At 41.7% G+C, this 24,938-nt stretch overlaps 1 protein-coding gene across 2 annotated transcripts; it reads left to right on the forward strand.

Moving 5' to 3' along the window:
* The first annotated feature begins 129 nt into the window (after positions 1 to 129).
* Positions 130 to 19,382, forward strand: XK (X-linked Kx blood group antigen, Kell and VPS13A binding protein). Of its 2 annotated transcripts, XM_075033546.1 has the most exons (4): positions 130 to 411; positions 9,097 to 9,359; positions 14,923 to 15,761; positions 19,362 to 19,382. In XM_075033546.1, the coding sequence occupies exons 1-3, from the start codon at positions 167 to 169 to the stop codon at positions 15,744 to 15,746; spliced, it is 1,332 nt and encodes a 443-aa protein (XP_074889647.1). In that variant the 5' UTR covers positions 130 to 166; the 3' UTR covers positions 15,747 to 15,761; positions 19,362 to 19,382. The 2 variants fall into 2 exon arrangements, with proteins under 2 accessions (XP_074889647.1, XP_074889646.1); XM_075033545.1 differs by having other exon boundaries at positions 14,923 to 19,365.
* The last annotated feature ends 5,556 nt before the right edge of the window (positions 19,383 to 24,938 follow it).

Here is a 24,938-nt window from a genome sequence, read left to right on the forward strand (position 1 = left end):
CCGGGCCGAGGCGGCGGTGAAGCGCGGCGGCTGCGCCGGCGGCTCCCCCTAGCGGGCGCCTCGCCTCACCGCGCCGCGCCTCACCTCACCTCAGCGGCGGTTGGGCGGGCCGGGGCGCGGCGGGCGAGACCGGGCCGGGTGGTGGTGGTGGTGGTGGAAGGAGGAGATGAAATTCCCGGGCTCCGTCCTCGTCTCCCTCGTCCTCTTCGTGGCCGAGACGGCGGCCGCGCTGTGCCTGAGCGGGGCGTACCGCTCGGCGGGGGACCGCATGTGGCAGTGGCTGACGCTGCTCTTCGCCCTCCTGCCCTGCGCGCTGGTGCAGCTCAGCCTGGTCTTCATCCACCGCGACGTCAGCCGCGACCGCCCGCTGGTGCTGCTGCTGCACCTCCTGCAGCTGGGGCCCCTCGTCAGGTCGGTGAGTCCCGCCTCGCCCCGCCGCCCTTTACCCACCTCAGCGGGCCGGGGAGGGGGGGGGGGGGGGGCGGATCGCCCCGGCCTTTGTGGCGGGCGGCTGCTCTGCCCCGGTGCCCGCCGCCATCGGGTCCTTCCCGGTCTGATTTCTGAAGCTGCGGGAGGAATAATTCCCTTTGCGGATGTCCTGAGGCAGAAAAGGCGGCCGAGGGGCGGGCGAGGTGGTTTCTGCCCTTCAGTGAGCACCTGGCGGGGGGGGGACACGGGCTGAGCCCCTGCGGAGGGGCGGCCGGGGGCGGGCTGCGGCCCTGCGGAGGGCCGGGGAGAGCCCGCTCCCTCCTTCTACCGGCGTTTTCTGCCCTTATTTTCCTTATTTTCTCCCCGGCGGCGGCTGTTGGCTGCTGGTTTGTCCCTACCGCTGTACCCTGCGGTTGCTTCCCAGGGAGAAAGGAAGACTTAACCCCGCTGCTGGCTTAAAACAGCGAGAGTACCCATCCCGCCTGTGCACCTTGGAAATACTAGCAATGCTGTACTCTGTGTCTTCTTTCCGAAAGTGAGCCGCTTGCCCCAAATTGCTTTGGAGGTTTTTCAACTCCAGTTCAACTTCTGACTGAAAATGTCCTTGGGGGGGGGGGAACCCAAAACAACAGATAGGTGAAAAGTTGCAGAGGTGGTGCAATCCCATGACAAAATGTTAGCTGGGGCTTTCTTTTTAAATTCACATTCAGATCCCTTCTTTAAAAAGGAAAGGGAATTAAATACAGTATCTCTGTAGTACAGGCTAGAAGTACCCCCAACTCTTTGAAATTCCTGGACAGTGTGGGAGAGGAAGATTTGTTCACACTGATAAGGGTGAACAGTTTGGATGTTACAAAACATCTTACACTTCAAAAACATTGAATTCCTTTTAACCATTGCTTTTAACCGTTGGATTTTTTGTTTGTTTGTTTGTTTTCTTAATATTTTAAAGAGACTTAAGTTATGGCTTAACAGTTAAGTTCTTGAAGAGCTCTAATTTTCTACAAGCTAAGAACAAAATTCTTTGCAAAATAAGAGTGGAACCAAAGAGAAAGCAACTATCAAAATAAAAATTATGTTCATTACTTTTGTCATTCTAAATCGATTTCTTGAGGTCAGACAAGGAAAGAATGTCATGTCAAGCTGCAAGATGTAAAGAGGCAAACAAAGGATGAAAGAAACAACAACTTAGAGGACTTTCTTTCTAATTATCTGGAAGAGACATAGGCTTCTACTTTGAACTTAACAACCAATCATGATTTCACTTTTTCTTTCTCAAGTTTATCTGTTTACAACATGAGTCTCATCTTGTGCAGAACACACCTTCTGCTGTGTTGGCAAGCTCCCAGCTGCAGTCACAGCTGTAAAACTAGTGGGCATACGGAAGCCCTCTCCCTCCCCTCGATGCTGCAGTGTATGAGTGTGTTGCTAGCTCTGCACTTCTGCCTTTCTCAAAGATTGAAGAACTTGGTGTTTCCAGGTTTGAAGATGTTCTGGAACCGTTGCAGAACCGTTGTGTCACAGTGCCCTTGGCATCAGTTAGGCAGTAGTAAGTGATGCATGTTAACATCTTTCTGGGCTCAGGATAACTGGAATTGTAATTACTAATAAAAAGAGGGTAGTACATTCATGCCACCTGAAAAAACTTATGTCCTGCTAAAGGCTGGAGGGACTCTACAAATTAAGAGGGAAAGCTTCATAGATGACAACCTCTTTTTAAATTTGGGGAAATGTGTCTATTTGTAGGATACAGTACAGAAGTGTGGGAAGGCAAAGTGATCAGTCTGAGACAGACATTAAAGGTCTTTTTTTTTTTCTTTTCCTTGTGTTCCTGTCCACTGCCACTAAACATTGTTGTATCTGTCAAGAGGAACCCGATTGCTTCCCATCAGGTGTAGATCTGCACTGTAAAAGTTGAACTGTTTTCAGCACGTGAAATACCTTACCTTTCCCTACTTTGCACAGGAGGCTTTCTATCCTGCATGGACTGGAATACACACAAATCGGAGGTGACAGCTCGAAGGCAAAATATTTTTTGACTGTATCATCACTTCACTGTGGCTTTAACCATTGTGAGCTGAAAAGGACCATTGTCCCTGGAGCCATTTTGTCCTATCCTTTTAGGCAAACCTCTGCTCCTTTGCACTGGAGAGTCCTGCTGCTGTTAGTCATCTGCTTCCCCAGTATGAAGCATCACTCCATCCCCTGTATTCGGTCTCTCTTAGGTCTCACTGGCACAGCCCAGGGCCTTTTAGGGTAAGCTGGGTCAAATTAGGTCAAATAGGACCTATAGACAGTAGAGCCAACCCAGCTTTGTCCACTTGCTGCATCCAAATGAAATGTTAAAGAGCCTTTAGGCTGTGTGAGATGGCATGCTTCAACAGAGGGCAGTCTGCTTTTTCTGGCTTTAAAAAAAGCTAACACTAACTTTTTAACCATCTCTACTGGGTTTGTGACATGATACAGGATAGTTAGTATTTCTCTGTTCAGACTCAAATACTCAAATATCAGTGTACTGCTTTACAGACAGCCCATGTATGTTGTGTGAGTCGTCTTCATCATCTTAAAAGCTAGAAATTTTTCTCCCCTTCTTTTTTCCCTTAAAAAGTTAAGTTTGAATCTTAGGGAATGGTATGGAAATATCTTGGCAGGGAAGGAGGGTATTTATCTTTGCAAGCCAAATGATCCAGCCTATTCTGAATCCTCTGTGCGACAGGGAAAAAAGTACATTCTCTTATAAAACCTTCTTGCATACCACCACCTTCCCCAAACACCCACGCTCCACCTGTTCAGGAGGCACTTGCTGTCCTGCTGCCGCCACTGGAAGCACTAAAATTAGGAAGCATCCCTCTTCCTGGAGAGGACTTTCGCTGTACTGGGAGAGTACTGTTAATGCACCCTTTTTTAATTCCTTCTGTCATTCCCTAAGAGTTTCTCTATAAATTTGGAGCGATTTGTAGGGTAAAATTCCTACACCCCTCGGTGGCCTGGCTCTGATCCCTAGGATGTAGGCATGCCGGAGACTATGCAGAGAGTTGGCTGGAACAAAGTAACTGCAGGTTTCTGAGCACTGTGGGGGATTCCTGCAGCATTTCAGGTCGGTGTCACTCCTTGTGAGCACATAAATTTGTCTGGATAGTTAGAAAATATATTTAGATACTTCCTCTTTTTTTTTTTCTCTTTTGTAAAAGGAGATTCTTTTACCACATAAGTCAATTTTTATGGAATAAATTACTTTAAAATGATAACCAATGTCAATGGGAGATTTAATACATTTTTCTCTTCTTTAGAGAAGACCGTGATGAGCTTTTTGGCTTATTATTGACTGCTCCTGAGCCAAGAACTGTCTCTTTGTTCACTGTTCATTTGGACAGCACCTGTAGCACCAACAGTGTCTTGAGGTTTTAAGTGCTGCTATAATTCCAATAAATAATAATTGGATGTGTTTTTGCTAGTGTACTGCTCTGCACTTAAGGATTTGTTCAAAATGCAAATAGCTCTTCATAAAGAGTGCCAGAGAAACCCCTCCTAACTTGCTTGCCCCTTTTCTATTCTGCAAGCAATGAATAGGTCAGGAGCTGAAGTGAGGAGTGCAGATTTCCAACAAACCAACTTTAACAGTCGGGGCTTACAGTCACGAGCGGGGTGTGTTGGTGGCATTGTACTGTACGTCTGCTGGATGTGGTGGTTCCTTACTATCTGATTTACTGAAGACAGTACTGAAGTGGCATATCCAGAAGGGACTGGTGTGAACGTGGCAGTGGTTCCTTCTGATACCAACTTCATGGAGAGGAAAGCTAAGTGACTGCTGGTGTCTTTGAAACTACCATCCCTAGTGCTCTGTTAGCTGAATGTGGGCCTACAAGTTCTTCCTAATGAGGAACATGCAATCAGGAGATGGCTCTGTCTGCAGGACGATGAACTTGTCTTACAAAAAAAATTGAAAACCAATATAACAGGTCCTGATATAGAACACTAATGAGTGTTTTCCTCAGATTTTAATGGGACAAGAATGTAAACAATAGACTTTTTTTTTTTTTTTAATGGGATCAGGCTTTGTTTCTCAAGGCATAAGGAGAAACAATTACATGTGTCTATGTACCATGTAGACTGCAGCAAAACAGATGCAGTAGGAAGTTTGCATCAAACTGCCAGAGGATTTGCTGTTACGGCCAAAGTTAGATTCTGTGAGCTGCAGGAAGTAAAAAAAAAAACAACCCACCCCCCCACCCTCCCAAAACCCAACCAACAACCGAAAAAAAACCCCAAACCCCAAACAAAACTCCTATAGGCTGAAATTATCGGAGTCATTAATGTTTTGGGCACCTAATTCTGCAGTTTGAAATCTAATAAGCTATAACGGTGCAGATAATGTTTCAGTCACGTTGTGCAGAAGCATTGTCTCTTGTGGATATTCTCTCTTTCCTAGTGACCTGTTTCATAGTTCAGAATAGCACAGGTCTAAAAACCTCTCTTACTTGTAGGACTTCCATTGGCAGACCTTACTGTAGGAGATTCTGCGAGCTCTAAACTTTACAACTGTTGATGCATCTCCCTCTTTTCCAGATGGGAAGAATATGCCTAGACTCTCTTCAGGCTTTTCTTTTTTCTTTATTCTTGAGCAGATGTGTTAGGTGTCCAAGGTGCGATGAACAGAAAGTCAGTGCAGATGGAAGGTAGAACAATGAGTGAGGAACAAATCTTTGTCTGACACAGGTAAGTAAATCTGCAGGACTGATAAGTCTTTTGCACACTTCCCTAAAGAAAAGGAATTACTAAAAATTGAGTCATTAGAGAAATCTGCTTTTATGTTTGCACTGACTGTGTGTGGATAGGTCTCTCAAATAGACGTTTGCTCTTGGAGCACTTGTTGGCTGTGGGAAGGTCCCTGTTTTCATTGCCTGCTCCCTCTTCACACCACCATTATTTTGCCTGTAATTAAATCCCACACATCCATGATTAAGAGGGAATGAGGTGCTTGCTCTCAGCAGGCATAGAAGGATAGGATTATTCCTCCTACTGACTGTGTAGAAGACAAATGTGTTGCTGCTGAATCACTCTTTGTAGGCACCATCAGGATCCTTGAAAAAGTATAGCTCTTCTCTCTGCCAAGATTTGGCAACAGAGAATGCAGCACCATCTTTTTCTTACCTTTTAACTTTCACTATAGAGAGTAGATCTGACTTTTTTTTTTTTTTCTTCAAAGTAATTTTAGTTCCTTCAGAGCTTGTACTGCAACTGTCATTGCTTTACATGCAGCGAAACTGGCCAGCTGCATGCCTTCTGCTGTTGATACCATGTGTGGATCTGTTGAAAGGGCCCTAAACATCACTGCATTGCAGGAGATGGATTGTACAGAAGTTGGGGTCTCCCATTCCTGTTCCTCCAGAGCAGAGCAGCAATGAGCAGTGAGCAAGTGGGCCTTCTGCGGAATTCCTTGTTCTGTAGCGGAGTTTGTAACTGTGGAAGAAAACTGGCTCAAAACAATTGCCTTCTTGCATTGTCTTTTAGTTGTGTTTCATACTAAAAATGAACAAGCCAGTTCATTTAAAGACAACATTTCTGAATGCACTTCATAGGCAAAGTGATAACATGGCACAGGTACGTGATCTGAATTGATTCTTCATCACTGTTCTGAACCCTTCTCACCTGGATGGTTCTTCAAGTGCTTTTGCCCCTCTTACACTTTATTACTTAAACATTTAGATTGGTGCTATTTCTTTCTAGTGTATCAGCTGCCAGTCTGCTCTTGTTTGAAGCTGTTTCTTGGACAGTGGCACCAGCTAGAATCTTGAGTACATTTGTTGTTGGCCCTAGAAGGCATGACCTCCAGAGACACTCTGGCATGGGATGGGCAGGGCTCGGAAGCAGATGGGCATCATTACTGATGTAATCTGAGTGCTTGCACATACCATTTTTATTACTCTGTTGTACTGGTGAAAGTCCTCTTTGGCCCTAACGTTTGTTCATCAGACCATTCATTTCACATTGTGTTTGCTTTTCTATACAGACATAAAATATCCCATCACAAACAATATACTGCTACTTAATACCTAGCTAATATATACAAATGAGATGTTTGCTCCCAACCCCAACATTTTGTTGATTATGATATTTGCTATAGTCAGTCATCTTATGAATTTTATCATCTCTTTTATGGGATTACTGTGTACTTGTTAGATGGGTCCCTAGACTATATCTGCTTCTGATCACACGTAGCAAGAGTTCAGAGGCTGATGCTGGCTGAGATCTCATTTTTCATAATAACTTCAGACTTGCCCTCAGCTCAGGGTGAGTAGATGGCTGTGAATACTAAGCAAGACAAAAATGTTCTGGGATCTTTCTTTTGGAATAAAATCAATTTCTTGACTTCATAAGCTGTTGTGCTTTATTAATTTTTCACACTTTATTTTTGGCTGTGTGGATTATTTCACATGGAACAAGATTGGCCCAGACTGAAAAGATTAACAAGGGGAAAATAGGAAGTCACCACCATGAATGGAGCCTCCAGCACACCAGGCGCTTCAAATAGCTTTAGTGATAATAGTAGCTGAAGCCTAGTGAATCAAGGATAGTACTACAGGATCCTAAAACTGCTCTCCATCTAGAGAAGGTGAAACTTGCTAGTGGTCCAGTTAGGGGGAAAAAATGAAATCAAGTTTATTGAAACAAAAATTAATATGCTTTTATTTGAATTTCTATCAGTGCTGCTTTAGAGTTCAGTCTGTGAGCTTTCCCCTAAAAGGCTGTGTTAGACTCTGACTTGGCAATTGCTGAAAAAAATCAAGCTGAGAAGGAAATGGGAATTCAAAGTCTCAGACAAGTATAGCTCCGTGTGCTTTGTGTTTGTGAGATACTTTTAAACACAAGATAAGCCTTATTTGTACATTACAAAAACTCACTGGCCAAATCTGATCTGTCAGAGACTTGGAGATGCTGCATTCTAGCAAGTATTACCTACAGAGGCAACCAGGTGGAGGAGATGCCTTCCCAGTAGGCACTATGGAAGGAAAGAAGACAGCTCAGTCCTCATCAGGATGATGCCTACACAAGAAGATACCTTGCGTGTTGGGCCATGGGAGGAGACGCGACCAGAGCTGGTGCCACAAGTTGCTCTCGCAGTGGGGGTTTCTCTCCCCTGAGCTTCCCTCTGGGCTGGAAGCCAGCCCTCGCCAGTCCTGTTGCTCACACTATGATTGTTTTTCTTCTTGAAGCCCATACCAGTATTAGGCATAAAAGAGAAAACAGGTTGTGTGTGCACTGGGTTTGGGCTTTTGGGAGTTTTGTTTTTCAGTAGTCAATGCCATTTATCCTTTATGATCCTGCTGTACGTGGACTCCTCCACAGAAGGCCCTGTATTTTTAGGACCCTATGCTATGTGACAGAAATAGTGTTTCTTTCCTCTCCCTTTCCCCTCAGCTTGTGACTTCATCTGTACCTCAGTAGATCCTTGCTTGTTATTAGTTCCCAGACAAGGTTGACTGTTGCCCTTTGTGTTTTGGGTCCTGCTAGATGCCCAAGCCCACCTTTGACACCTTCATACCCAAGCAACTCTCTTAGAATAGTTTTTCTAAAGTTTTTGCCAAACTAAAAATAGGCATTGGAAGGAAGTTTCAGAAGCTTTACTTTCATAAATGAGTGTGAGGATGTATTATCTTCTTTAATACTCAAGGACCCAACTTGTCCTCGTTGCTACAGCATTTGCTGCTGTCAACACCTTTAGCCCTTTTCCATTCCCTCCCAAATGTATGGATTATTCTCTGTGCATGGGTAGAGGCAGCATGTGTTACAACAATATGTAATTTATGAATAGGAATGCATGTGCTGGCACCACTTTTTTCTTTGGGAGTTAGTCTGTGGTAAGTTAGATCTACATAAACAAGAGGGTTTGGTTCACGTGTGTTTACAGTACAAAGAGCTGTGGCAGCTGAAAATGCTGCATGTTCTTATTTAGAATATTTTTGCAAGATTGTGTTTAATATTCCTTAAACAGTGCAGTAAATGTAAGCAAATGTAAGGTGTAAAGCTCCTCTTTCTGTGTCTTTAAAAAAAATGTTAATATCCAGAGCTGTGAGGCTCTAAACTGTTTGTTCTTGTTATTGCTGCCATGAATTGTTACTTATGTTTTGGAACCATTGCTTCGTAAAGCAAGGAATAAACTCCAACTGTTTGAGGTGTGTGTACCCACTCATACCCTGAGCTTCTCTCCAATGTCTTGAAATTGTTTAAGGCAAAGGTATGAGAAGTGAGTTTGCTATTTCACGGGTGTATGGATAACACCAAGAGAAAGACATGAGAATCTGAAGAAACACTTTCAACTTGGGTCCTGGGTTGGGAGCCTATGAACATTGCAGTGGATCAGTAGTTTAAGGACTTTAATAGAATAGTAGAGAACAAGGGCAGCTTATAGGAAACAACTGCCTTCTGTGTCTCAGTACTACAAGCACCTCAAAGAGCACTACCAGATTCTTGCCCTCCAGCCACATGTAGTTCATGTTTTAAAGGGTGAAATCTGTCATATTCCAAATTTGCCCAGAAAAGAAAACGTACATGCTTTGCTCTGTGAACAAATTACTTGGTATCTGATGGCTTAAAATACTAAGGAGTGGGAAGACCTATGTTTTCTTTGATTTTTTCCTGTTACTCTATTTACTGATTTGCTTGTAGGTGTGTGGAAGTCTTTTACATTTACTTCCATGCTGGCAGAGTTGAAGAGCCCTATGTCAGCATCACGAAGAAGAGGCAGATGCCCAAGGATGGGTACTCGGAAGAAATTGAGAAGGAAGTGGGCCAGGCTGAAGGCAAGCTGTGTACACACAGGTCCGCGTTCAGTAGGGCGTCTGTGATCCAGGCGTTCCTCGGCTCGGCACCCCAGCTCACGCTCCAGCTTTACATCTGTGTCCTGCAGCAGGAGATCACGGCTGCCAGAAGTAGGTAGAGCTGTTGTTATCACCTCCATATTTTGGTGGGAGGGAGAGGAGAAGGGTCAGCAGTCAGGTGTAGTTGCCCTGGGCAAGAACCACACATATTGCAATGGGTTTCATCTCCCTGACAGCTTTTGATGGTGATGTTGCTTTCAAGTTTATCTATACCATCATGTTTTAGACTAAATGAAGAATCTACTCCAGTTGGTCATAGGACAACCAGCTTTTTGGTGTAAGAAAGGGCTTTGGCACCTGTGTGAACTGGAGGTGTGTTTCCACCAAAATACAAAATAGCTCTTGTTATATCTCTGAGGCCCTGAGAGGCCAGGGATCTTTACCAGCTTCACAGCTAGGGAGTCTGAGGCTAGGGTGACACGTTGTGAATCTGATTGCTTTCTTCAGTTCTGGTACCTTGGTTGGCAGTATACAAAGGTAAGGAACTAAGATTTTTGGAGAAGCCTTTATAATAACGTCAGGGTTCTCCCCTCAACTTGGGAAGTGGAAAACTTTAGTATACCAAAGGGTGAGGTCTTTATACAAAAGTACTTGTTTAAGATCATAGCAGTAGTTACTTGAAAGACATTGCTCCTGATGGTTTCTGAGTACTTCACAGCTAAGGTGGGCTCTTCAAATAACCATGGCATCTGTGACATGGGATGAGAACAAAGCAGCTGAATCCTTTGCTGAGCAGTGCAATTAGCTAAATTTCCAATCACTTCACTGCAGATGGCATTTGCTTGAGAAAGGTCACCTTTTTATTGTATTTCTTTTGTTACTGGTGTTGACCTTACTGGTCATGACTGCCAAGGAGAAGTGCTGTTTTCCAGATGATTAGAGAATTGCATATTTAATAATAATTTGTAATGCCCTATTACTTCTGACTTTTATCAGTCACTGCTGAGATAAATTCTGAATGACAGACTGGTAAGTGACCCTCTGTGGGTGAAGTAAAGTTAAACAACCAGAGATAAGCTGGCTCTCCAGGGAGTTCAGCGAACACACCAGCAAATGCAGTAGTCATCTCATGTCTCCCAAAAACCAGCTCCATAGCATGTGTAATTCTAAAATATAGAAATGAAAAGGAAAAAAAAAAAAAGTGTTGTTGTTTTTTCTTAATCAGTGATTTAGGAACAATGGCAATGTCTATTAGAGCTCATTCATCAGAAAAACAAGAGTCCTAGCCATATTCCTCTTGTGTGTATTTTACCTTCTGAAATGTTGAAACTTTCTGCAATGTCTTTAGCCAGCTCATTTCTGCAGTAGTACCTTTTGTCCACCAGTATTATTCAGCCTCCAGAGCAAATGGGAATGATGCATAACACAGTCTCAGCTTGTTGTTTGTTATGTGTATACGGGGATTCTCATGTATAGGGACATGACTTCAACCTTTTGATCTTGCAGCATCATCAAAGTAATCTCACAGCCAGTCCAGCTCTTCTTCCACACTTCAGATGTCTTCAACTTCCCTGTTCTTTGGCACTGGTCCTCCAAAGTCCATGCTCTTTTCCATTTGTCTCTGTTATAATTATGACCCTCTTCTTGTTGCATTTTGATTTCCACATTTTTTTGTCTTGTCTCCTCATCAGTCACTATATTTTTCTGGATTCCTACACTAACCTGACTGTCATTCTGTGTAAATTCTGCTTGGTCAGTGGTAATGAGGTCAGTATCACCTGTGAACCGAAAACTATTTACCATCATGCTCCATAGCATGGTTTGTCCCTTTCAGATCTGTTTAAAACTCATTATTGCTTCCAGTATCGAATTGAACAGTTCTGAAAAGAGTGTGCATCCTTGCCTAGCCCTTTGTCAACCAGAGCCATTCTGCATCTTTCTTGTGTATTTCATGGCATTCATTAATTTCTCTGGATGTCTTCTTCTGCATGATCAGATTCTTGCCAGTGTCTGGCATGCTCCAAATTGTCATTTCACTGTCTGCCAAGAATGTAACATCAAGAGAACTAAAGAGAGTTGCAAAAGCAGGACAAAGCCTCTAGGTTAGTGATGAAAGACATAACGCTTCAGTGACTGTTTAGCACGAAATGAATAGAAATGTTGTATGAAATGCAACATTGGAAACCCACATGTAATAGCCTAATCTGAGTCCTAGTTCTAGACATTCAACTCTTTCTTTGGTTACAGCATAACTGGGAAGAAGTTCCTAACTTGTTACTGTATGAAATGCCCAGTCTGACTTTGTAATTGCCGGTCCCAGAACAGACGCCAAAGTCTCTCTTGTACATTTGGGCTTCACCCTGTACTAAACGCTTCAACGTCTGTCAGTATCATGCATTGCCTGAGAGCCAGCTATAACCTTGCTTCAAAGAGGTGGCTGACATCAGGCTCAGGTCCACTTACACACTGTTGGGCAGCTATCCAGACCTCTTCACTTAGTTAGTACCACCTGGAGAAGTGCAAGGCCAGGAGGTGCCAAAAAGACCTGAGTTAGCGTTAATTACAAAAACAGCTAGCTGGAGGTAGGGGATGTGTGACTTGGCCTCTTATCCTTGAAAAAGGGCCAGTTCTCAGCCTGCAGTATTGAATGCGGACAATCTGCTTCCGTTAAGAGCAATCTTTTTGTAAGTGTAAAGGGTTTTTTTGCCATTAACACCAGTTATCTTTTTCAAGTGTTGCTTACAGTGATAAAATAATCTCAAAAGGCGGATTTCCTACCATTTAAAAATAAAATTATTCTGCTGAAAAAGGTAAGTTGGTTTGTTTGGGTTTTTTAATGAAAATTTGTAGCATTGAGTGCCATCTTCAAGAATAGAAGTTTTGGGTTTATTTTTTTTCAACTTACCAGTGTTTGCAGTGTCACTTTCCTAATGTTCATGACTGGGCTTTGTAGGTGGTCTTACTAGATATCTTAAGATGCTTCTACAGTTGCTTCTTCTCAACTCATTAAGCTCTGACCTCAGAATACTTTTCTCATTGTTTGAACAACATACTTTGAGTATTAATAGTTGTTTCTAAGCATTGGAATTATATCTTAAGGCCAAAAAAAAAGTGCCCTTATTTTTCAAGGTTTCTGATTATTGGTTTAGAAAACTATAATATATATAATAGATAATTTATGATTCTTCATCTGAATGTAAGGTTTTAGTAATAAGTATTTGTGATGCGGCTCATCAGAATTCACTCTCTTAGCAATTTCTGAAGTGGGAAGGACCAGGTCTTGAAAAGACTTAAGATATAATAAAAAAAAACCAACAAAGTAAAACTGTGCCTCCCCGAATGACTCTCTGAGTGTGTACCTCTGATTTGTAAGAAAAGTACAGCCTTCTGGGAGTAGGAAGGAAGAAGACAAATGCCATCCTTATGAGGACTTTTAGGGGATTTGGGACTGTTCCAGGGGAAAATACTTTGCCTTTTAAATTTTTACTTCTTTGCCTGCTCAGGATGAGTAAAAGCAACAATAATGTCACCCTCCCACATTTCCTTTGTGGTTGCTTCAAACCATCTTTCTCACAGACTTAAAAATGATGTTTGAAGAGAAGGCTTGGTGACAGTACTGAGCTTTTGGGAAAGGAGCAGGACTGGACTACTGTATTAAACCAGAGTCAGCATGACCTGGTTTCTATCAATGGAGAAATGCCTCTTTCGAAGGCTTGAGTTTTTAAGACAAGTTTGAGATTAACATAGAATCCCTATGAAATTGGGTAATAAAATGAATGTCTCAGCTTATCACAGCAGAAAGTAAGCAGAGTTCCAGGACAGCAGCGCCCTGTCCCCAGTGCATAGACTTTTTTGTTTCTTTAACTCTGAGAAGATTCTTTTGCTTCCTTAGCTGCTGGAAGTTATTTGTTCTTTCAGAGTTCTACAGCCAGCTCAAAACTACAGGAAAGATTTTGTAAAGAGCCACAGGATATCAAGTGGTATTCTTAACTGCACTCTCTTGCTCTTCTGCTTTCAGCCAATGTTTTTCTAAGACTTAACGTTTGAAAATTCTCAGATCAAGTACAGTGCTGTAAGAAAGATGTTTAAAAACACTATTAAAAATTTAAGTGTTAAACAAGCAAATATATAACCATTTTCAGAGAATATATGCACCACCAAACTGGCATGTACAAAATTACCATATAAAATTTGCAAATGTTTTTCAGCTTACTGATTGCTCTTGGAAAATTAGATATAAAGGATTAATTAATTTTTTTCCAAAATAATTCAGAGGTGTTTGAGGATCAGGGTGGGAGAGAGGCTAGCTAAAATGATAGAGAAAATCCTGTTAGAAAGTTGTTAGAGATCCTAAAATACTTGTTTCTTTCAAAGTCATGCTTAGAAATTAATAAATTTAATTAGAAAAAAACTGATAGTCATGGCTATATAGCTATAGCAAAGCAGGGAATCCAGTTCATTTGTAGAATATTGACACATAAACTAATTGAAGGCTGCAGAAAGCATTGGTTGCAAAGCATTGCAAAAGTAATTGACATAATCAAGAATTCCCAACTCTGATCATTTTATTTTATCTGATGCAATATAATGCCCTGTAGCATGACCAGTTAGCTTGGTTAGTTTCATTAAAACTCTAAAAGAGACAACTGAATCAATTTTACTGTGCTTAACTCATTTGCATTTGAAGTGCTCCTTGTGTGGACAAAATGCTAAGATTGCCTAAAATTAGTCCTGTAAATCAGCTGTTCAGCATGCGGGTAAAAATTGTGAAGAAATTATGCAAATGCTAACAAAACTGCGGGCAGTTAGCACTTCTGGACATCAAGGTACTTCTCAATGAATGTTCGTTCTATGCATCCAGGGTTCTTGTACATTTGTACCTACTTAATGTGGCAAGAGAAGACTCCCTCCTGCAGTGCCAGAAAGCTTTTCCCCTATTGCGTCTGGAAGGGAAGCCAGGTAACAACTGGCCTCTGCCTTCACTTTCTGCAGAATTTAAATGCTATGAAACCTTCACTTGAGGGATTCTGGGTAAATGGGAGATACTGAAAGTTGATCTAAATTTCAATACATTTTTTAAAGGAGTGTTGTTTTTAAATGCATGATACAGATAGGTGTATAAAGAAAACAGATATATAGGAAAACACAGTGTACACAGGTCAGCAAACCTCTGTCTACACAGGCAGAGAAAGTGCAGGTGGTTCTGCGTTTAAACTGCTTTGGCTTTCAATTTTGAGCTCCGTCACAGAGCTTTTCTGTGATCTTAGACAGTTTACTTCGACATAGAACTTCACAAGCACTGAGGTATCTGCATGCTCAAGTTAATCCAAAATTTCGGCTTCTGTTTTGCTGGTTTTCATCTGTACGGAGAGCAACTAGCACTCCTGTGCCTTGTGGAGTGCTGTGAGACTTTGAGAGCAAGTTGGTTACTCTTACAGTTGTGACTGCTAAGTGCCTTTTTTTCTTTCTAGCTACTTGGAAAAGTAACAAATGGGGACCAAAACAGCAGGTAGGGTTAGAGTAAGAAGTGTATACAAGGAATGGCTGTTTTGGCGTTACACCCTGCTGGGAATCCCCAGGAGTGCTGCAAAGACAACTACATCTGTGCTACTCTGATGCAATGTCTTTAACTTCTGCTAAGCTGAAGGTCCTGATCTGTCTTTTCTCTTTGTAGGTGTTTTTATGGTCCTTTCTCTCCTGTCAATTGTATATGGCGCCTTACGCTGTAACATCCTGGCTATTAAGATTAAGTATGATGATTATGATGTCAGCGTGAAACCAGCCGCCTACCTCTGCATTTTCATGTGGAGAAGCTTTGAGATTGCTACACGCGTTACGGTGTTGGTCCTTTTCAGTTCAGTCCTTCAAATCTGGACTCTCCCCGTTGTGCTAGTGAATTTCTTTGGTTTTTTCTTCTACCCATGGATTCTCTTCTGGCAAAGCAAGTCCCCATTTCCCGAGAACATAGAGAAGGCATTGAGCAGGGTTGGCACTACCATCGTCTTGTGCCTTCTCACCTTCCTGTATGCTGGCATTAACATGTTCTGCTGGTCAGCAGTGCAAGTGAAGCTCAATGATCCTGACTTAATTAACAAATCCCAAAATTGGTACCGACTGACTGTGTATTACATGCTGCGATTCATCGAGAATGCGTTCCTCCTGCTGATGTGGTACATCTATAAAACCGATATCTACCTGTATGTCTGCGCCCCATTGTTGGTCTTGCAGCTCCTGATAGGTTACTGCATGGCTGTCCTCTTCATGTTGGTGTTTTACCAGTTCTGCCACCCATGCAAAAAGCTTTTCTCATCCAGCATTTCCGAAGGTTTGCTGTCCTGTTTCAAGTTCCTCTGCTTTATTTGCAAGCCTCCCAAATCCACCATACTGACAGACAAGGCAGAGGTGAAATCTGAAAATACTGATGAAGCATGGAGCAGTAGCAAGACAATAGATTCTCAAAAGGGGAATCCTCATCAAAGTGTTTCTTCCAATGCCTAGTACAACTGGAAGCAAGTAGGTGCCTTTGGAAGGTGGCAGATCACCTGCTGGGAATGTTGTGTATCTTGGACATTGCGTCTTGTGAATGGGATTTCTTTCTTGCAGGCGTAGCACTGCATGACGACTGACAAGCCTACCTTTCTGGAAAACTTCGTGTATGAGTATGTGTATCTGTGTGTGTTTGTGTATGGAGAGCAATCATTGTTTATAGACTTCTATTTCAGAATTTTTTGCACATAGGTTTATTATCACATGCTTATTTTGAAATCATTATAGGAGACATCCTTCAAAAACTGGCCTGATGCCCACCTTACTCAGGAAATCTGAGGATGGAAGGAAATGCATTTTATTTCAGATAGGATGTCATTATGGCATGCCACCCTAGCATGGAAACAGAGCTTAGGCCTTGTCTATATATGGACTGTAGCTGTGGTCTGCTGTGATCAAATTGCAGACTTTTTTACACTCTAATCAGTGTAATAAGATAATACTTCTCTCTGTGGTTTAAGAATTGGACTTCTACAATGCACTGTAGTCTAAGTTGCCAAGAAACAGCCAATTAGCCAGCACTAATACTGAAATGTGACCGTTACTGAGAATGGACAGAGGGTTTATTGGCTTTGCACTGTTTTACCCTTCATATTTGCTGCTTGTTAGTAAGGGAATTAAATTTAACACATTAATTGTGATGTTCTGGAATAGCTCATTTTTCTGACCTTATCATTTATCTAATACTTTGTTTGTGATGTTCTGTTATTAGGGTGGTGTTCACTTTATATAACTTTAAATATCTAGAAGTTGGGCAGATAGTGTGAACTGGCCATGTAGGTGCTTTCCAGAGCACATCTCCAGGGAGTAATACAACCCATCTTAAAATGTCCTTTAAGGCAGGTGATATGGATCATTCTCTGGAGACCTGTTACTCAGTGTTAACTAGATGCCTTGACAATTAGTTTTGATTCTCTGTCTCCCTTTTAGATGGCTGAAGTTAAGAGATGAGCACTACCCTGATTGTCAGGGGGTTGGTAGTACAGCAAGCAGGCAACTCAGTGACTTGTTATGTGGGGACACTGAGTCCTTCTTTTTGAGGCTGTAATATGTTATGGTTAGCTAATACCAGTAGTTCAAAACCCTCTGACTTCTTTACCTCAGAAATATCACAGGCTTGAAATCTGAAAGAGGAAATGAAAGTTATCAACTTTTTCTTCTGTGCACTATATCACCACAAATAAAAGTGTTTCTGTATTTTGCAAGTTGCTGAGAAAGCTTTAGCAGATGAATGCCCAAGAATCTGGTGGGAATACACAAACACAACTGTATGTTCAAAAATTAAGTGAAAGCTTTTTGCACTTTGTTTATTTAGTACCTTGCATTTCTTCTGAGTATTACACACTGTGGCTGCTAGTGGAAACAAATAATTCATGACCCAAAGCATCTCCTAGTGTCCTAAGCTTAGCCTCTATCCTATTGTTGTGGAGGATGTGAAGTTCTTCAGTAGGGATGAAATCAGCATCATTGTATTAGAAGTGTCTCAAGTTTGGTGTCTGAGGTCATTTATAATGAAATATGTCACATGCAACGCTGCAAAGAGTTAAGCTGGTTTTATTTTTTTCTTTACTGGACTGTAAATGAATGTCTGCATACTCCAGTTTTATAATGGAGTTATGTTTTTTATTTTGCTTAATATGTGTCTGTGTGTGGTATGCATATGTAGATCTCATTAAATTATTGGTGGGTGGTAGTGGGAATTTTTGGCCTGAGTTTGCCGTGGGAATGTACCTCACATATCTGGGGAAGACACCAAACATCTCAGCTCTTAATTTCTCTCTCTGAGGAGCATAGAATAGTGAAGTGACTCCTTGAAGACACTACAGCATTCCTCTGTACTTCTGTATGTCAAAGTACAGTATAGTATTTCTCTGTACTTTTCTAGATGTAGAAGAGTATTTCAGGTTATTATTTTTGTTCAGTAGCTCGTTAAGGGAGCAAGTGAAAATGTAACCCTTGCTTCCAAACCTGCAGAGTTCAGCACACAGAGCCAAATTTTCAGGTGTTCTTAACTAAAACTGATATCTGACTTTATCGTTGGATATCCATCAATAATCAGGGAATTATGGTTGTTGCCTATCTGCAGATGTACCTAGGTCTGAAGTGTTAGGCTTTGAAAAAAAAGTGGCTTCATATGTAGAAGTACTTCATCTCTAGAGAGAGAGGTCTCAAACTCTTAAAGCAGACTTTGGACATGGTAAGTGATGGTGCTGTTGTGATTTTGCCATTTGAAAACAGTGGAAGCTCACAAACCTCAGCCAGTGAAATGCTTGTGCTACAATGAAGTCAACAGTAGGAGAGTTACACAGTCAGGAGTCCAGGATGTATACATAGTGAGTACCATTTAACTTCACATATCAGTGATGAAGACTACTGCATATGGATATTTTTAGAATGTGCCATATTACTTCCTATTTTTGTACCAAGTTCCTGAAGTGCATGCATAGGGAACGGAATATTTAAATCACTATTACGAGGGGGGGAGGGGAGGGGGGAATTGTATGGGTTATATTACTGTCATATGATTTTGCCTTAGTTGTGCAGACTAACCAAATACAGTTCAAACACTCCATGAACATGAGGGCCGTTGCTTTTGCCATGCTCCTTATCACCACAGCATGGAGTGCAGATTAACTAACAGTATTGCTGCTCTTTTTATGTTTGGATCTAGCTGTGCTGCCATTGCTGGTAGAAAGAGGGTATGGGAGGGAGTCACAGAGACAAAGATACTTTGCTAAGACCAGTGTTTTGAAGGACAAGCTTATTTTTCTAAAGTATGCTATAATGCTAGGAGAGGCAATCTTTCTCAGGCTAATGACAGTCCTAGACAGTGTTGTTATTAGTACACCCCCTGGCTGTGCTGAGAGGATAGTACTAGCTACGAAGGATGTATGTGTATGAATGAGTGATCTCTTGCTGCAAGTTTACTGTAGTTTTACTCTCCTCTATGAATGTTAGAGGCGTATGTGTTCAGTGGAAGGGTATAGGGCTACTGTTAAAAACTGGACTCACTTGAGTACTCCTGAGTCGCACAAAGGATTGCTCAGTAAGGATTATTCACGTGTATAAGAGTATGCAAGATCTGATAAATAGGTTTTCTTTTATACTTGTAAAACAACACAAATTAAAATGTTGAAACACTCCCTTAAGTTGTGTTGGTATCAGTTCTTAGTCCGCTGCTTTCAGAAATCCAAGGTAAAGGTTATATAGCACACTGTCATTTGTTACCATGCAGTACAAGAAATGTTTTCAAGCAGACCTGACCGAAGAATAATCTGTGATTGATCTGGGAGTTCCTTACCTTCAACCAGTGGTGCTTCCAGTGCTGTTTAGCTGGTTGGGATCTCAGCAGAAAATTTTGTAGGAGGCAGGCAGTTTAAGAGACCAGTGTTACACAAAACAAGATCAGTATAGGTTATTTATTGTTGGGATGAGAATATTTAGTTGGCTTACATTGGGAATCAGAAAGAAATCATTACCTGATAAAGGATCTTGTAACTTTTTCCTGCACGCTTGTTTCATCCTCATCTGGATTTACTGTGTGCTTGTCTGTGACCTCGGGAATAGCCAGCAAAATCTGCTCTGAGGAAGGACTGCTGTGGAGGCACACCAATGCATAAGAAACTTTGTAACATGTGTAAGTGTTTGTAAATTTATATATATAATAAGTATGTATTTAAAAATACAGGTGTAAATAGCTACATTGTAACAAGTTGTAATGCATACACTTCACTTAAATGAGGAACAGCAAGAAAGGATTTTAGAAGTCCTGGTGGTGATGGACACAGCTATCGGCTGGTGAGAGCTTTGATCCCTGAAACATAGAAAGTAATTAATCCTTTCTTACAGACATCATTTTTAGTCTCAAGGGATGATTTTTAAATTAGTATCCAGCATATATTTTTTTAATCAAATGTAGATTAAAACTTCAATGAAAAATTTCAGATTTAGGCACAATGTTGATAACTTCTGTTTTCAACATGGTTTCTTAAAGAAAAGCTTATGTGACCACACTCTTTCTCCATCAGCCCTGTTCTCCCCAGTACATATCAAGCTTATTAGACACACTAAAACTAAATTTTTCTGAGGGCAGATATCTGAGGAAATAAACCAGGTTTATACAAGCTTTGTGAAGACTATCATCTTCCAGGAGGAAAAGATGGGAACTGATAAAATGATCCTACTGGTAAGAAAGGTTTCAGCATGACCTTTTTGCTTAACAAGCCAGGCAAATGGCATGCTTTAGGTGTTATAAACCTGTGTATCACTCAGCAATCCATGTACCTGCTACTTCTTGTCCTGAGCATGACAGGGAACTAGAAGTTGTGGGGATGAAGAGATACAGAGGGAAAGAGGAGGACATCATAAAGTCATGGAAGGTAATAGGAGTCACTTCAGTTTAAATGTTGCAGTACAGTCTCTACAGGACACTATACTTTCTGTACTGTTGCATTGATTGCAGGACAACTTATTTCAAGTAAGTTCCTAACTATTTAACAAAACACAGGGGTTTGTTAGGCTTGAAAAATGCATGACAACTAAAATGAACCCCTTTTTTAAAATGATTGATTATTTTCAAGCCAATCTGGTGACATTTGCAGGCTGGCTCAGACGTGGTGAATACTTGGGGCTGGTAAACTGTAATCTAATTAAAAAAAATAAAGATCAGGGGATTTTTTTTTAATTCCCCAGTATTTCTGTATGTTTTCCCACAGCAGCTGATAATATCTAGTCTAAAACAATAAACCATTTTCTGTTACTTCCTGCCTATTTGAAGGGCTTATGTACCAAAGAAAACATGATTTTGAACTGAGATATTTGCAAGCCAAACATCATAGTGGGTATTTTTAATCCTGTATTTTAAAATGCAATTGAGGTTACTGCCTCTAGTCACTCAGGAATCATGACAGAAACATGAATATATATAGTAATTTGGCAGAGATGGTAAGTTTGATTCACCAGAGACAGAAGACTTGAAAAGTAAGAGGTGTTAAGGCTTTTGTAATTTCTTACTGACCAGGAAAAATAAATATAATAAAACTGTTAGGTCTTGGGTTCACCCCAAAACTAAAGTCAAAATGAAAGGTAAGTGCTTCAAAATGACAATGTGAAAGTTTACTGAATCTCTCCCTTGAACGAACAACAACTTCATATCCTGGAAAAAAGGAACAGTTTTATCCTTTTTTGCATTTCTCACAGTCATAAGGAAAATCTCTTGCCGCTGAAATTAAGTTTTATGGAGATGATGAGTGTCTGTATTCAGGTATGAAAATTTCACCTTTCAGGTGTGAAATTCAGATGTGAATGCATGTGTAAAGGCTTCTAATCACAGGCTGGCATTAATGGTTAAATGCATCTGAGCAAGGGATGGATGCTAATTAGTTGGAAGGTGCTTGCTGAGACCCTTCTGGAACAACGTCACAGCTGTAACTTTTTGGCCCTGAAGGTGAGACCTAATTTAATGAAATAGAAACAGCCCGTCTTAAACACATGTTCTGTACCTTCATGTTCATAACTGCTTAAGTTTGACAGAGCAAACAAAGTGGCAGGGAAAAAATGTTACATATTTTAACTTCTGAAATTTCTTTCATCAGTTAGTCTTTTAATCTGATTAATGTGCCGTGTCAGTACAGAGCTTTAATCAGCCACAGATACTTTCAGGAAAATGATCCGGGGTGGATTCAGATGGAGAGCGATGCCAGAAGTAGTCACGGTGAAGATTAATTCATATCTAGCTTCTAGAATGGGAACTAAATATCAAAACAGTAGCACAGCACCTTACAGATGAGGCACAAGTGTTGCGTTTGTTGTCTTTATGCATGGATTTGCAGTCTTGTAAGTCCGTGTTGCAGTAAGATGTGTGCTAAACTCAGCAGCTAACAGAAAAGAGAAGTGCTTGCCATTGCTTTAGTTTTGCAGCTGATGGCCCTCATAACACTAGTTATGTTCTCTAGAATATATGTCCTATATATTCTTCCTTCCTCTCTGCTGCTTCATGGTGGTCATTTTAAATAGAAATGGAGAAACAAGGCACAGTGAAACACTCAGCTGCATTTTTCAGTAGGGCTGCTCTTCAGAGCCAAAGTTGCATGGCTGTGAAAAAGGCTGAACTCATGGAGTGCGTCAATTCTTTATTGCCACATTGAGAATTTTAATAATAATGGGCAGTACAGTAACTCAAGAGCATGCAGGTGTCATTTCAAAAAAAATTAGAATGGAAAGGAAATTTTCAAAAAGGAGTAGCATCAGCTTTGGAACTACAAGGAAAGCAAGGGAGCCTTACAACTGCAGAGTAATTAGGTGTTCCTTAAATATTTTTCTTCATTGTGTTTGTGGATTCCTCCCCCCACCCCCCCTTTCATATTCTTTAAGCAATAAGGAGGAAAAAAGACCAAACATGAGAAAAAGGAATACTTTATGAAAAAAAAAATGTTACTGCAAACGTACAGAAACGTGTGATGCTGTGAGAGACTGAAAGAGTGAATGTCTCAAACATTGTGGCGGGGTAAGTTCTGCTTAAGGATGAACTCTGCATAACGAGGAACACTGCAGAGCAAGGAACGCCAGGAGAGAAGCAGCTGATGAGCAGGCGGGGAGGCCGTGCGGGACACGGCACATCTCCCTGCTCTGATCACGCTGCCCTGATGTGCTGAGCAGGGCAGCTCACCCCATGTGGCCAAAGATCATGTCTGCTGGGAAGGGGGAGTTACTCCCCAAATGACTCCCAAGCCCACCGACCCATTTCCCAAAGGCTCACAAACCGCTCAGGACACCTAATTAGCCTCATGTTTTCAAGTGCTCACCCGAAGGAGGGGCACGGATGATAAAAGGGCGCGAACTGAAGCCCCACGCGTGCACACCCACTGGAACGGGACCCCCCGGCTGACTGGAGCAACGCTGGACCCAGGACTGGTGACATCTTTCTCTTTTCCTTTCTTTCTGTCTTGTTCTCTCTTTTTCCCTTTTCCGTAATCCCCCCACCTCATCCCTTTAGACACAAACCGCTGACTAAGTCTGGGACTCGGAGCAGATCCAGCCGCCCCCGGGCTCCTCTCTGAGAAGGAGTCTGGAAAGCAAGGGGGTCCGCTCTGAACCCCCTGACCCAACGGGTGGGATTTCCCCGTTCCCTGAACCAATGTAGGTGGTCACCGCGGGTTCCACGGGTCACTGAGGTAGCTCCATGCCAATTCCTGTTGTGAGAAACCCTGCTACCTGCTGTCGTGCCTCCCAAGTTCAGTTTGTTTCTGCCACGAATATAATGTTTAACTGATCGTTCGGTGTCAATTCACCTTCATTTAGCCTGAGGGAATTCCAAACTCAACACGACTCCCTGGTCTGTCCAGCTCGGGTCGTGACAGGGGCAACTCAGAAACACCTTGCATTGAGGGTGAGCCCAGATTGATCCACTGCTGCTCTCCCAGTTGCGCGCCCCAGTACAGCCAGGCAGCGTACCCGGCCTCAGAAACTAAGAAGGTCTACCTGACCTAGACAGAGCCTCAAATTTTTAAAAAATTATCTTTCTCTGTTCTTTGTCTGGTTTAATACCAGCATAATATTAATTATATACATTGTGTTGCAGTACACACGTTAGTTTTGATTCTGCATCTCGGCACAAATAGGTAATTTCCATGCTAATAGTCAGAACAGAAACACTGACATAATATGTGCAGTTTGCTTTGCTGATTCCATCTTCCATATGCACGTAAAGAAAAACAATGACCTGTGCAATATATCAGAGAGTTTTTAGTACCATGTGGTAGCTGGCTGGTTCCTGCTTGGATCATGTTTTCTTCAGCAGCTTACAAGATGTGACGCCCTGAAAAATCAGTGTCTGTTCTTTACAGGAAGATAAAATGTAATCAAATGGAGAAGCCTAAGACATGGCACATGCTAAGTCTTATTTATGGTGATTTGGCTGTGTACATCAGAAACGAACCAAACTACTTCAGAGTAAGAGGAAAGTGAAAACATTGCAGGGGAGACAGGTTATCAGGTGGGAACAGGCAAGGAATGTAACAAGGAGTGAAAAATTGCATCTGCCTTGCCATGAAATATGGACCTCAGCAGTGATGCTGATGATGTGCCATAAAGATTGATAGTGAGGCAAATTCAGGGAAAGGTAAAGAGTGCTGTACCACTAGCTTATCAAATGACTCAACTGTCAATTACACCTGACTCTTCAGCATAATTCACCATTGGTACAAAATGAAGTGGAAGCCCCCACAGGCCCCAAGCAGGAATCCATTAGGAAACACCTATAAATCACCTGTCCTATAGCAATCAAGGGCTTATGTGTTTGAGCTGCTATCTTAATAAACCATACATCACTCTTCTTTCGAGGGTACAACAGCAAATGAGCAGTTGTCTCTTCAAGTAAGAAAAGAAAAGAAATTGGCAAGGGCAAGGGAATATTTACTAATGGGAGATCTAAAATTAAAATACACAAACTGCCTGTGGTCTTAAGCTTATCAGTCATTCACAGGAAGTTCCAGTGTACTAGAAAACTAAATGCAATTTTAATGTGTGTAAGAGCATATTTGTATGGAAAAAAATATTGGCAAAGGATTGGAGTATGATTTGGCAGACCCTCCCTGCCAGGTAACAAAGGTCTCAGCGAGGTGGGGTTGTGTCCCAGAGTACAAAAGAAAGTGTTGTAGGTCACTGTAATTAGCAGTCAAAAGCTCTGATTTTGATTCCAGGTGGACACAGCTCCCTTAGCTTTCACAGAAAACTACCCACGAGCAGGATCTGTAAATCCAACTGAGAAATAACTAAGGCATCTCCCGCCTATTGCTACTCCCATGAAAGCCTGAGCAATGAAAATAGCAGAGTATCATTAAACCATCAAACCTTTAAAAGACCATAAAAGCAAGAAAGAGAACGAATAAATAATACTGCAGAAATTGTATTCCCCAATCTAATCCACTCATTTTAACTTCATTTTTAATAGTGTTTTCTCTGGAAGTGCTAAAAATGTATTACGGGAGCGAGGTATGTGTGTGCATAAAGTGCTGTAAACAGTCTTGCAACAGGAGACTTCAGTAGCTAGTAGTCCAATGGTAATTCAGCCTGGAAAAAAAGTAATCGCTGTTCAAAGCCCAGGTTGTGCATCATTTGTGTCTTCATTAAGTTTCCAAAGAGATG

The sequence above is a fragment of the Buteo buteo genome, chromosome 8 (genome assembly GCF_964188355.1).
Source record: "Buteo buteo chromosome 8, bButBut1.hap1.1, whole genome shotgun sequence".
Classification (NCBI taxonomy): Eukaryota; Metazoa; Chordata; class Aves; order Accipitriformes; family Accipitridae; genus Buteo; species Buteo buteo.